The sequence below is a fragment of the Scophthalmus maximus genome, chromosome 11 (genome assembly GCF_022379125.1).
Source record: "Scophthalmus maximus strain ysfricsl-2021 chromosome 11, ASM2237912v1, whole genome shotgun sequence".
Lineage (NCBI taxonomy): Eukaryota > Metazoa > Chordata > Actinopteri > Pleuronectiformes > Scophthalmidae > Scophthalmus > Scophthalmus maximus.
The window spans coordinates 13,704,474-13,718,634 of record NC_061525.1 but is presented as its reverse complement, the minus strand read 5'-3'; the positions used below and the strand labels follow the sequence as shown (position 1 = coordinate 13,718,634).

The window sequence follows — 14,161 nt, the reverse complement described above, 5'->3', positions numbered from 1 at the left end:
TAAAATAAATAAAAACTTACATTAAAGGGATCATTTCAGTTAAATTTCATTTGTTATGAGGAAATGTGACTTGTGTTGCTCGTCCTCATAAATGCTTCATAGTAAATGGAAATATAAGCCTCAATTGTAAAACATAAGACTCAGGTTGAATACAATTTTTTTTCTTTTTTAACAAGTCCTTTCCCCTGCCCTCACAGGGCTCTCGAGATGACCTCAGTGTAGGAGGGGGAGTGGCTGGAGGGGTGATTCCTGTTCCTCGCCTTGGCAACTCTGTGGATGCCTCCTTTTCCAAAGAAGTACTCAACTCCATCACAGGTAGCAGTTAGTGATGTGTGATGCGTGCGTGCGTGCGTGTGTGTGTGTGTGTGTGTGTGTGTGTGTGTGAAGGTGTAGCTGTGTATTTCTAGTATCTATACAAAAAAGTGATAATGAGGCCATGACATTGATGCCGACACCCTCCCCTCTCCTCCATCTACCAGCCTTCTCATCCTTGGCAGTTGCCATGGGTAACCAGGCCGACTCTCGGGGTTCTCTGATCAGTGTGGACTCCAACCCTAGCAACAGTGACAGGAACAGTGAGAAGATGGATGGTTGTGAGAAGGTGAGAGAGTGAAGAAAACAAATCTTTAATTCTCACTCAGGCGGACGAGGAGCGAGCAGATCTCTCAAGAGAACTTAGATACATTTGTTGTATGCGTTTGATAAGTAGTGTGCATTTTCTTCATTGTGAGCCATTCATAGTAAAAAGAAAAATGGAAAAAGGAGTTCGCAGAAAAGCAGAAGTGGATTTAGAAAACTACTCATATTCCAACTAATACCAATCATACTGCAGCCATTTGTCACTCCTCCACCTTTATATATGTTTTTCAACTACACATCAAGAATGAAGGTCTCCTTAAAACGAAACACTATCTAAATTTGTCATTGTATTCATAAAGTGAACTGTCTGGTCATATGTTGTCTGTAAATGTTCCATTCCTCTTTACGATGCCCGGAATAAACCTAGACTCAAATGCATTATTTGTTGGCCTAAGAGTAGAAATAATCCATCTGAGAATACTGCATCATCTTATAAAACACCCATTTCGAGCTTGGAAATTTAACTGGTGTTAATTTTCTTTATTTTTTTCCGCATTTCTGTCTGGATGCTTTTCCTCAGTTTGCCCGGCCGCAGTCCTTGATTGGCTACGGCTCTCGCTGTGACAAACTGGACCAAGCAGAGACCCGCAGCCTGCTCATGTGCTTCTTGCACATCATGAAAACCATATCTGAGGGTAATAAATGACTTACAAATTTTCACACTCAAAGATCGCACAGTTTTGTCTATACACTTGTCAAAAGTGGGTTAGGGGTTATATTATATTATATTATATTATGGCGAGTTTAAATTTTTTCCTGTGTATGGTTGGGTTTTCTCTAAAGTTAATTGGAGACTCTAAATGGTTGTTTGTCTCTGTATGTCACCCCTGTGATGGGCTTGCGACCCGTCCAGGGTATAACCCGCTCACGCTTCGGGCTACCCCTGACAAATCTGACATCACGTCTTTTGTGTGCCTGTTTCCAGATGTGCTGGTGTCCTACTGGCATCGAGCCATTCACCAGGAGATCTCGGACTTCTTTAACATCCTTGAGTAAGTGCTCTTCCTTTTTTTCATAGCAGAGTATTACCAAAGGCTCCTTGTAGGCCCCTAAAAACACTTAGCAATGGGGGCCGGGCAAGTGAGAAGAGAAGAAAAGGGGAATGTAGCCAGAGGGGAGCAGATGAAAGTAATGACACAGCAATAGAGAGAGAAGAATAACAGACTGTAATTCCAACGGGAGCTTCCTTTCCACCAAACAGTGCAGTAAATTAACTGTCTGTGCTTCCCGTTTTGTCAGCATGTCGTCTGCACTGGTACAACTCCCTTTGATGACATGTATTCAATTTACCCCGTGCTCTCAACAAAACTTAGAGACAAGGAAACTGCAACCTAAGATATTTTTGCATTTTCCTTTTCCTCAGGCTGTGTCTTCAGCACTTCAGGTTCCTCGGGAAACGCCACATAGCAAGGTACGTGTGTACTGCTTTTGTCAACAAAGGGGTGGACCAGGTCTCATTCACATGCATATGCCTATTAACTCAACATACATAACACAGCGCGCACACACACAAACACACATCCACTGATATATGATTCATATAATCAGCACACATGAATGCACACACATGCAAATGCATTCCAGGCACACAGCCACATGTGCAAACACGTGCAAATAAATGAATCAGACATAGTCGGGCAGAAATACTAATATGTGTTCTGTATGCGGGTGCACACTTCAGGGACCAGCTTCAAGGAGGGAAGAGGTAAAGGAGGGAAGAAAAGAAAAAGAGTGGGGGAGGTGAAACTCCTGGATCTTGCTGTTGAGAGAGAATCACTGCTGGATATTGTACTGTAGTATTTGGCAAGCATAGGATGGGGGTTGTTATCGTGTGTGTGTGTGTGTGTGTGTGTGTGTGTGTGTCTGTGCGTGCGCTCTTACTGGAGCTGAGCCATTGGCACTGCGAGGCTCCTCCATCTTCTGGTTCCTCCCAGCTAATTAAATTAGCCCTCTTTTTCCTTTCAGCAATGAGATGCTGAGATGTAAGCCAACAAAAGGCTGGGAGAACACACTGCTTTACTGTGCGTGGAGGCATTAACAGAATAAAGATAGCTGGAAGCCGAGCAGGCGCTCTCAGACATAGTTGAGCCTGTCTGGGGCTTTTGGATACTTAACATTCGTCTGTAATACAAGGCCGTGGGGGACTCACAGTCGTATTCCTGTGCCCGTGTCAGTGTCTCCCTCAGCTCTTTGATGCCGAGCTGAGTCAGAATGGGCACCCATTGAAGTCGAGCAGTGATGAATTAGTCTGGCAGCGTGAAGCCAGCCAGTGAGCTCAGGAGATAGACAACGATTTCATCAGTGAAGCACCTTGGTTTCAAATCCTAAATATTTTTCTGATATATTATATATTTATGACGACTGCAACAATAAAAGTTAAAGTTAGAAAAAGCATTTATAAAAAAAAGCATTTACTATTATATAAAAGTTTCATTGGGAGAGTGTGGATGTGGTTTGATCACATTTGACTGACAGTTGCCTAGCAACACAAGCACACCACCACAACTGTCATCAGATTGAGTCAGTTGTTGCTAAATGCTGACTGGTGCATGAACGCACTGTACACGAGCCCCACCCTCTTTTTAAACAGACGAGGAAAGAACTCACTATTGAAATCTAGAATGTAAAACGACAATTTTCAAATTTGGCATGAAACTATGTGTTGTTGTCTTGTCGCTCGTGGTAACAATAAGCAGTGTGTGAGAAGACATTCCTCTAACATATTCTGTTTCTGTCAGTGATGCTGAATGGAGCCTCTCCTCCTTAACCTGAGCCACAGTTTAGACTTCAGCAAAGATACAGACGCACACACACATGCACAAAATACACTGCACACAAATAACGGTGAATGATATGGTTTTCTCCATGTTTGTCCTTGCTTTTGTCTCCACCTCAGTCCATTCCTCATATCCTCCCCTTCTGTGCATGTTGCTGCTGTTAATGAATTTATCATAGTGACTGCACATTTTATTGATGTTCTGTTGCGTGAAGTAACCCTTTGTGTGCTGACATCAGTGGTGGCACTGTATGATGTTTTTGGTTTTTTTGCTCTTTATACCCTGTAAAATATTTCACTCATGGATGTTGCATGTTGACCTTGTAACCCTCCGCCTCCATGCCCTCCCTTAATGAACGGCTATACTCCACCCGCTGCTTGGCCTGATGTGCTCTTAGGCCAGTGTGTTGGTTGGCTTACACAGTATCTTTGTCTTTTGGCCAAGGCACAGTTTGCTTTGCACAGTTTGCCGGTCATTTCCGATTGAGCCTCATCTGAGCATCACAAGAATATGAAATGCTGCGCAATTTGTTTGTTGCAATCCATTTCCTCCGCTGATTTGCGCTGCAGCTTAGCTGACATTCAGCTTCATATGTCATCTTTACATCTTAATTCCCATGCTGTCAACTGTTCTTTATCAATGGCAACCTCAAGCCTCTGCTTTCCACCAACACTCTACCAAGAGTCGGCATAAGGTTAACGCAATATTTGACTAATGGCAAACTAAAAAACCATTGACCCTGCTACACCACTAACCTTTCTATTTGGCTGACCTCCCCCTTTATATAACACTAGCAGCTCTCATCACACCAAGGTCAAATGATCCTGTATGCTTTCAGCATTTCACTTAGCTTTACTGGAATATTATGTGACCTTGTATCTAAAATGTCTGACAAGGTCACAGAAGTGCAAAAATAATGCAGTGAGGTCAGTTTTTGTTGACTGCAGGCAAGCAACTATTAGCATGCCACAGTATAACCGAGTGCTGATGCTGACGGTGAACACTAAAACAATGTTGGTCTTAACTTAACTAACTAACGTTAGCTGTGATGTGATTGGCTCATGAACAGGAAGCTAGCAGCGGCAGTAAAGCTGGCCCAGTCCACCCAGGCCAATGGCACCCTGAAGGGTTCTAACTACCCCTCCCAGTCCTCTCATCCCTCCAGCCTCTTCCCACAATGGTAATCACCCTCCACCAGGAAGACCAACACCTCCTCTGCAGTGATGACAGAGTTGCACTGTGTGAAGATACTTAGTCTGTGGTTGCTGTTCCTAATGCTAATGCTAAAGTCTGCTAATTGGCTCTAAATGTTAAACAGTTTCTTTAGCGGCAACACTATTGAAACGTAGGCACGACCTACAGCGACTATGTGAACACTTTAGATCTAGATGAACTCATTCTCGTCCTTTGTGTGTTCATCATTTGTGTGACCACTGTGTTTCCATGTTCTAGACTGTAACTGTGTTCTCAGCATGCCCCTCGTCATACCTGCAGTGATTTGCCAGTCTGTGTCTCTGTATTCCCGTGTGGTAATAGACTCCTGATAACAGCGAATCCTTTGCGTATTATATTTACCTGTCTACTACTGAAATTACAAAATCTCTAAAACTGATTAGGTAACACATAAATACAGTTTCAGTGCAGTTGTAATTGTAAATAAAACATTGATGGATACCAGCTGCTGATCAGTGCTTTGGTCTCCAGGATGGCGTCATCTGGGGGCGAAGGTCACCGGCATGCCCGCTCCCTAACCATGCCCATCATCAGGGGCAAGAATGCCCTCACCAACCCCAAGCTGTTGCAGATGATGGAGACAGGTAACAAACCCACATTGATGCAAACACACACCAATTGATATTAGGGCAAGTCAGATTGTATTTATTCAGCCGAATATCCCGAATTTGACAGTCTTTACAATCTGCGCGCCCTCTGCACTCCCTCTACAAGATCACTGAGATGGATTTGAGTTATTCATATGTGAGTCTCTTCCCAGATGGAAGTATTCAGGATGGAGACACGCTGAGTCCTAATGACATTGAGGCGAACCTGTCCACTGAGGTGGCCCTCACTGTGCTGGATGTTCTAGAGCTCTTTGTTCTCCATCACAAGGTCTGTGTTCCTTAAACTACATTTTACACCACACACGCTTTATTTTGTAAAGGAGAACACAATTTTAATCTATGTCATTTATATAATTCTGACATGTGAAGCCTCTAATATTTGAGTATGATTCATTTAGATTTTGATGTCAAATCTGAGTTCTGAACTTCCTGATAAAAAAAAAGAAAATGGTGATTTCTGGTATCTCTCTCCCACTTCTATTGCACACTTCAATCTACCTAGTTTTTGATCATCAAATTGACAAAATAATAATATCAGAACCCAGAATGAAATGCAATGTCAATCCTGAACACATTCATTCACATTCTAAAGCAAAGTCATTGGCCCTCTACTGCCACCTGGTGGCTCAAAATAATCGGTGGTTTTGAAAAACGGAGTACTCTTTGCGTGAAACATTTCAAAGTGAAATATCTTATCTTATCTCCTTTTTTCAGAAGCAGCTGTTGCTGGATGACGGACAGAACGAATTGATGAAGAAGGTGCTGGACACCTACTTGCTCTTCTTTCAGATCAACCAATCAACTGCCACTCTGCGGCACGTCTTCGCTGCACTCAGGCTCTTTGTCCAAAAGGTCCCGCAAGCTTCATGTACACATGTGACATCTAATTGAAGATTGCAGCTATTTCTTTTTTTTTTTGGTTACATGTGCTTTTATCTTCATGTCTTTCTCTAGTTTCCCAGTGCATTCTTCCAGGGTAAGGCAGACCTGTGTGGCTGTCTGTGCCACGAGATCCTCAAGTGCTGTAACCATCGATCCAGCTCCACCCAGACCGAGGCCGCTGCTCTGCTGTATTTCTTCATGAGGAAAAACTTTGAGTTTACCAAGGGGAAGTCTATAGTGCGCTCACATCTACAGGTGAGGGAAACCAAATGTAGAATAAATATGTAATATTCAGCGTGACATTGTTCTAACCCCACACTCCTCTTTCCACTTCAGGTTATCAAGGCAGTGAGCCAGTTGATAGCAGATGCTGGCATAGGAGGTTCGAGATTTCAGCAGTCCCTGGCTATCATCAATAACTTTGCCAATGGAGATGCTCCGCTCAAGGTATGGCAGGTTCTATGGTTACACTACAGCTTTCCTATCAACCATTGGGATGTCTAGTTTGTTCTATAGAAGTATCTCAGTCTGCTTTTGTACTCAAATCAATGTTCCTAACACATCTTCTGCAGAACACACCCTTCCCCGCTGAGGTGAAGGACCTTACCAAGCGGATCAGGACGGTTCTGATGGCCACAGCGCAAATGAAGGAGCACGAGAAGGATCCGGAGATGCTGGTGGATCTTCAGTACAGTTTGGCCAACTCCTACGCCAGCACGCCTGAGCTGCGACGCACATGGCTGGAGAGCATGGCCAAGGTCCACGTCCGCAATGGCGATCTCTCGGAGGTTATAAATGTTATACTCTTTAGGGCGCCCTTACTTCAGAAACTAGACACGCTGCTCTAAGGGGGAAGTATTCATTAAAGTTGGCTGTTCTGTGTCGGTTTTTCCCTCAGGCTGCCATGTGCTACATCCACATCTCCGCCCTGATCGCCGAATCGCTGAAGAGGAGAGGTTAGTGCTAACATATAAGCGGTTTGCAGCATGGTTTGTTTGTGTGTGTGTATGCATATGCACAAATACCTGCGTATATGCAGGTCTGTGAAACTCCTGGTGTGTGCATTTTTTGCAGACATGGTATTCTAATCCGTATCATAGTCATCTTTTGTTCATCAGTAAACCTCTCTTTCTCTCTGCTAACATGGTCATTCAAACTTTCAGGCATCAGTACGTCAAATCATCATGGGGGTTGATGTGTATGCCTGAAAGTGAGCACACTGGTGACTCGAGTGTGTCTTTGTATTAACAAGGAAATTCCAGGAACCCAACCAGTTGTGTAGATCTGTCTTTGCATGCAAAAGCCATTCCCATTCATGTCCTCCAGTAGAAATAAAGGCGCACATCCACACATTTTGCTCTTCTGTAGGTTTTTTCTGTCTGCAAATCGGGATGTTCTTATGTGTGCATGTGTCCTCGCGTAGGCTACAGCATGTTTCTGTCTTTTGCTGCATGTGTCTGACTTTTTTCTTTTTGCATGGGCTCTACTTAAACGAGTGGTGTGTGAGTCGCTAGTGTAGCAGCTCGGATGATTCGTGAGCCTTGTCCTTGAGCATAGAACGCAAAAGCAAGTGGACGTAAACTCTGTAAACCTCCTCCTCCTCCCCTCCTACCAAACAGGCTACTGGAGAGCTGACAAGGCCAGGATGTCCAGTGTGTCCCCTGAAGAAAGCCCTGTCTTTAACTGTAGCTCCTTACTAACTACCTCCCGAGATCAAGACAGTGAGTGTGTGCGCCTGGGGGCTGTTGGGTGGAGGGGTTGGAGGTTCCGAACTTCTTTCAACTGGGTGGAAGATGTTGATGTTGGCGTGTTTTGGATTGAAAGGATATCGGGTTGTCAGGTGCCAAACCTTCAAGTCTTAACCACCTTTATTTTTATTTTAGTGATGTATGTTTGTGTCAGGTTTTGCACATGATGCTGCCGCCGTTTGACCTTCACTGTCCCACTGGATTAAAAGAAAGCAGTGTCACTGTGTTTTGATATGAAGCGCAGTCGCATTTGATGTTTTTAATTTGGCATGAGTCTGCAAAATGCTTGACTGTAAGAAAATAAATGTTTTACACATCTTGTATTTAAAAAACAAGAATGTACTCTATGTATGTGTCCGATGCATTTTCATGCATCTGTATGTTTACAAACTGGACATAACAGCGAAATGTGTGACCTTTTGCGTGAAGTGCACAGGTTTGTATGTAGAATGACTTGCCCTAATGTCACTTTAACGTGTTTGACACCCCAGCATCGTTCTCTATGGGCTGGGCGGCGTTTATGTGCATCAGCCCTAATGTCAAGGAGGAGGGTGCCATGAAGGAAGACACTGGCACCCAGGACACGCCCTATACTGAGGTCAGTGTTCACCTTTAATCGTGAACAACCTTCATAAAGGAGACTTTTTGCTCCAATGTAGCATTTTATGATGAAAACCAGTGTTGAAAGTTTGAGAAGATGAAGTCGCTTGCTCTCTAATGTCCTTGCCGATGTTGTTGCACTGTGCAGGACACTCTGGTCGAGCAGCTGGAGCTGTGTGTGGACTACCTGTGGAAATCCGAGAGACACGAGCTCATCGCTGACATCAACAAACCTGTCATTGCTGTCTTTGAAAAGAGAAGGGATTTTAAGGTAACTCTTTCACTTGTGTGTGTGTGTGTGTGCACTCATACTGAGCTGAATTGAACTTTTTGTGTGTGTGTGTGTGTGTGTGTGCGCCCACAGAGGTTGTCAGAGCTGTACTATGACATCCATCGCTCCTACCTGAAGGTGACTGAGGTGGTGAACTCAGAAAAGCGTCTCTTCGGCCGCTACTACCGTGTAGCATTCTACGGACAGGTGAGGAACAACTGTGGCCTGCGCGTTTCCCCCCCGGGATTCGTAAAGATTACAAATAACAGTCACTTTGTCTTCTGAGCTGACAGATATGTTTGAAATATGTCTGGTACAATAACTGTAACTGCATCCTCTAAATCTAAACTGAAAGGACGTGTCAGTATTGTGTGCCTTCGTCTCAACATAGAGACTTTGCTGTTTAGTTTTTTAAATGTTTAAGCACTGAGTTTAACAGATCCATAGCCTTTTTCACCACCATCTTTGAATCCCTGGATTTGTATCTTTAAGAAGAACTGTGTGGTTTGAATCTGGATCTTTTACCTACCTTCTCAGTTTGTTAATGAGGGGATATACGGTTTCTATGCAGGCATTTGGCTGCTTTGAAATGAAGAAAGGGTTTTTAAAAGCTCATAATGAGAATATGAGATAAAAGGAGGAGAGAGATACAGCGACAGTGACATGGACATGGGAAGATAAGGAGCGAGTGAATGAGTCAGTGTCTTTAATTTCTCTGTCTGCTCTTTTTTTCCCCCTTTTTTGATATTGTATTCTATATCAAGATTGCGGTAAGTTTAATATGTCTTTGATTTTTCCTTTTTCCTCAGTGCTAACCACTTTTACCTCTCCTCTCCTTTCTACCACGATTAACATCCGCTGCTCTTACCCTTTTGAAGGACTTGTGTCAAGCTTGCTGTGGTCCATTTTGCCTCCCATAATCTCGATTGATGAAGCTGTTCCCTCCCTAAACATTACGAAGAGCTGGTGTCAAACAGCCACTGTGGACCGGAGGATGCTGTTCAATAAACCGCATTCTCCTTTGACATTTTTTTTCCTCTGCTGCTTTAATAAATGACCTCTGACCTCTCCCATACAGAACATAACACTGACACCCTGTTTGCGCCTGACTTGTTCTAACAAAGTGACAAAAATGCATTAGTGCCTGTGAGTCAAGAAACCACAAGGGGGCAACACCCAACAAAAAAGACTACGTACACAGTTTGTTGAGACAGCAACGGCAACATCATCTACAGTACAAGTTAATATTGCTTTGTACAAACACACCCACTCATACATGTAACAAGCTTTGCTCATGAGTGTGTGCGTGTGTGTTCTGGTAGGGTTTCTTCGAGGAGGAGGAGAGCAAAGAGTTTATCTACAAAGAGCCGAAGCTGACGGGGCTCTCAGAAATCTCCCAGAGATTACTGAAACTCTACTCCGACAAGTTTGGAGCTGATAATGTCAAGATGATCCAAGACTCCAACAAGGTAACTGACTTAATTTTGGCATAAAAAAAGACTTTTGAGTTGTATGTTCAAAGTGAATGATTATGGGTGAATCACTGTTGTGTACTGTAGATATGAAACTTAAAAAATATTCACAGAAACTGGCTTATCATATTTTTTTTTAAACAGGTCAATCCGAAAGACTTGGACCCCAAGTTTGCCTACATTCAGGTGACGTACGTGGTGCCCTACTTTGATGAGAAAGAGCAACAGGACAAAAGGACGGATTTTGAGAGGCATCACAACATCAACCGCTTTGTGTTTGAGACGCCGTTCACTCTGTCAGGGAAGAAACACGGAGACGTGGAGGAGCAGTGCAAAAGACGCACCATATTGACCAGTGAGTGTTTGTCTACAACTTTGACTCCCGTGAGCATTTTGTCAGTACAGTTTCTGTCCTTGTAACAGACTAGTGGGTATTTGTTTCCTTCTCTTCAGCGAGCTCCAGCTTCCCCTACCTAAAGAAGCGTATCCAGGTGGTGGAGCAGCAGAGCACAGAGATGAACCCAATAGAAGTTGCCATAGATGAGATGTCGCGTAAAGTGTCGGAGCTCAACCAGCTCTGCAACATGGAGGAGGTGGACATGATCCGGCTGCAGCTGAAACTGCAGGGCAGCGTCAGTGTCAAGGTGGGGATTCTGCAGAGATACAGACCTGCACATTTAATTTGGGTTTCTTTGTTTCGTCTCACCTGTTATTCTCCTTCCCAGGTCAACGCGGGGCCTATGGCTTACGCCAGGGCGTTTTTAGAGGAGAAGAATGCCAAGAAATACCCAGACAACCAGGTCAAGCTGCTTAAGGAGATCTTCAGGTAGGACTTCACTGCACAATTCAGTGCAAAGTGTTGTTATTTTCTTTCCTTATAGCATGCAGAGTACAAGCTGTGGATGCTTTGGTCCGTTTTACGCATTTGATAATAAAGGCAAGATTTTTGTAAGAGAACTCTATCAGGGCAAATGTTTGACACAAAGCAGTCTCATACATTTTGATAAGGGCAAATAGAGCTGTGTTAATATCAGGTGGCAACCCACCGTCACCCTTTGGTTTGTGAACTACCACTTAGAAGCCTCAAGTTATCATTTTGGCCAGCGTCATCTTTGTTTTTTTGAAACCAGAAGTAACCACCTTTGGACGAACGGGGGCTGGGTCTGACTGAGAGCTCGTCCACCGCACGTCCACCTACAACCTACACGATTGGACAGAACCAACGGTCAAACACGCTGTATCCCTGCCCCAAATTTAGACTGTATTTTTCTCTAAATCAGACCATAATTTACTAAATGGACATCATGCTGTAATGGAGAAGACTTGGAACTAGCGATTGAGACCATAAACTCCTCAGGAAGTCATTTATTTTCTCATAGACTTCCATACACACTCATTTCTTCTTGCAACCAACCATAGACTGGAGTCGCCATCTGCTGGTCATTTGAGGGAATACAGGTTTTAGGCACTTCCCCATCTGTAGTTCCAAAATCCAGTTGGGTACAAAACCATATCGAAATATAAATCATATTTAATATTGATCAGTGACAATGACTAAAAACGCTTACCTAGATAGATACCATTAATAAGCAATGAGCACATTGCGTTAAGACAAACTTCATTGTGTCCCTGCAGGCAGTTTGCAGAAGCCTGTGGTCAGGCGTTAGATGTGAATGAGCGTCTGATCAAGGAGGACCAGCTGGAGTACCAAGAGGAGATGAGAGCTCACTACCGGGACATGCTGACTGAGCTGTCTGGCATCATGAATGAGCAGGTCTCACTGTGCAATCACCAATGAGTGTCCAGACTTATTTTATAACCACACAGTGGCTTTTATTTGACAGTATTCTTTTTCAGTTGCATGGCATAATGAGCAGCATCTCTTCTACGGCATTATTTTATAGGTTACATCAGTTTCCGTTATGACTTTTTTTCTTTTCTTCTTTCTCTATCTTCCTACTTTTTTTCCCGCTTCTCATTTCAGCTTCAGAAAATTGTCCTTCATTCCAGTGCCACTTGTCACTCTAACAGCTCTCTACCCACTCTGTCTAAGACTGGTATGTCATTTCATCAAATTCCCCCATGAAAGACATCTTGTCACTTTGCCACTTCCCTGCTCCACTTTATCTTTCCAACCATATCCCTGCCTTTTACAATCTGTCCAAAAGCCAAACTGCTTGTGCACCTCCTTTTTGAATTTTCCTGTTCCAATGCGAGCTTTTCCTCCTTGCTTTTGTCTAGATTCCGCACACAAGACAACCAGGAACGGAACGGCACAGCGCCTACTGAATGGCCAATAGACTCACAAGAAATTCTTTGTGCCAGGGAGGGCATTTTTTTCATTCTGCCCCTGAATCGCTCTGGAGTGCCAGTTTGAGCCGCGAAGTGGCTCATTTGCTTGTTTGTTTGACTGTAGTTGTTCATTGCTGCAGGGAGCAGCGGGCTAGTGGAACCGTGACCTCGCGGCGAGTGTAGAGAAAAGAAGGGAAGACGTGTGTAGACTGTGGTTGTGGTAGTCTCTAGTCCTGTCGTTGAACGTTGACTATCTACCGTAGAGGCCAGGCTGCTGGACTGTTAGCTACTGTTTGTTTTGGTTTCAGAGACTGGACCCTTGTTGTTGAATGGATTCCCCTGCCCTGATTCAACTGATTCATCAGCTCACACACTGACAGACGCACCCACAGACCAATACATACAATGCATATGTTCATACACACATGCACACAAACATACAACGCGCGCCTTCTCTCCACAACCCTGGCCCTATAGAGAACAGTGACCTTACTGAGCTCGGGATGCGTTCAGCTGTACATGTACTATACAACTTTCTAGTGCATTTTTTTTCTGTGGAATAGCATTCAAAATCTCAACATTTCCCGCAAGGCGATTAATGTGAAAAGAAAAAAACAAACGTCTGAATCATAGGTCTGTAAACAGGTCTTGATAAACCCAGAATAAGAGGAGTTGAACGCAGCCCCAGTTCCTGTTTGAATGTAGAGCAGCGCCACATTGCTACTTTGTATCCTAGCTAACATTCTGGAAGTATCATGTTGCCAATTTTCAAATGGAAACATAAAAAAAAAAATTATGTTTTGTAACATTTTTATGATTGAAATTGCATTGTTACTGTTATTATTTCCTGTACTGTTTTGAATTGTAAATAAGAAATATTAATATTTAAAACGTTTGAAATGTTCCTTTTTTTATAAATATATACAATGTATAAATATTTGTTTAGCTGAATTTAAAAAAAAGAACAAAAACTAAAGTTTTATGTATAACATTTAAATAAAATTTTGTTTATGTGCAAAATTCATGACTATACTTCCGTCTTTTTCCTCAGCATTTTACCATCCAATCATATGTTTTTTTATTTTTTCACGGGACAGTGCATCGAACCCTCAGATCCCCATTCTTCTCACTATTATCACACTAGCCCAGGTTTCCAATCAGGCTGAATGATAATAACTGAAATGAAAACTGTGCCTCGGCTGCAGCTGTGCACAGCAGGCCCTCATATCCTGTCCATTGCCTGTAGCTAATAATAGATAATGATGAGATTCCTCACATGCACAATAGATAGAAAATTGTAAAACAGAAATGAGCAAACCCAGCCGGGCGCCAAGAGGAATATGTCCTTGTGTCTTGGTCCACGGTGGAGTGGATAATGGACAATGACTCTACATAAATCCATCATCTAACACCAGCTATATTTCCACTCATAGAAGTAGTCAGAAGTTTAGACTTTAACAGCGAGATAATAGATATGTGGGATATGTCATGTGTGAAACCTTACAGTAAATGTTCACCTTTCATATCCTCATTTGTGGTTTTGGCCTTTACTGTCTGCTCTCACATTTTCCTCAAGGAGAAAATTTCACAAGGGTATTTTGATAGAGATGATGGTACTTAGATTTAAAAAAGCCACTGC

General features: G+C 43.1%; 1 protein-coding gene across 7 annotated transcripts in view; it reads left to right on the top strand.

Annotated features, from left to right (window-relative positions):
• dock10 (dedicator of cytokinesis 10) overlaps nt 1–13,550 on the top strand; it is a 55,092-nt gene extending 41,542 nt beyond the window's left edge. For 4 of the 7 annotated variants that reach the window (XM_035623052.2, XM_035623051.2, XM_035623049.2 and 1 more), the window contains 23 exons: nt 198–315; nt 480–601; nt 1,160–1,274; nt 1,565–1,631; nt 2,003–2,050; nt 4,486–4,596; nt 5,121–5,233; nt 5,410–5,525; nt 5,972–6,109; nt 6,212–6,394; nt 6,476–6,586; nt 6,712–6,927; nt 7,038–7,095; nt 7,759–7,860; nt 8,379–8,485; nt 8,636–8,758; nt 8,852–8,965; nt 10,081–10,227; nt 10,375–10,585; nt 10,684–10,874; nt 10,956–11,056; nt 11,866–12,004; nt 12,472–13,550. In XM_035623052.2, coding sequence (XP_035478945.1) covers nt 198–315; nt 480–601; nt 1,160–1,274; nt 1,565–1,631; nt 2,003–2,050; nt 4,486–4,596; nt 5,121–5,233; nt 5,410–5,525; nt 5,972–6,109; nt 6,212–6,394; nt 6,476–6,586; nt 6,712–6,927; nt 7,038–7,095; nt 7,759–7,860; nt 8,379–8,485; nt 8,636–8,758; nt 8,852–8,965; nt 10,081–10,227; nt 10,375–10,585; nt 10,684–10,874; nt 10,956–11,056; nt 11,866–12,004; nt 12,472–12,519 — 2,799 coding nt within the window. In that variant the 3' untranslated portion in view covers nt 12,520–13,550. The remainder of the gene's footprint in view (nt 1–197; nt 316–479; nt 602–1,159; nt 1,275–1,564; nt 1,632–2,002; nt 2,051–4,485; nt 4,597–5,120; nt 5,234–5,409; nt 5,526–5,971; nt 6,110–6,211; nt 6,395–6,475; nt 6,587–6,711; nt 6,928–7,037; nt 7,096–7,758; nt 7,861–8,378; nt 8,486–8,635; nt 8,759–8,851; nt 8,966–10,080; nt 10,228–10,374; nt 10,586–10,683; nt 10,875–10,955; nt 11,057–11,865; nt 12,005–12,471) is intronic. The other 3 variants (XM_035623050.2, XM_035623055.2, XM_035623054.2) reach the window with 3 other exon arrangements.
• The last annotated feature ends 611 nt before the right edge of the window (nt 13,551–14,161 follow it).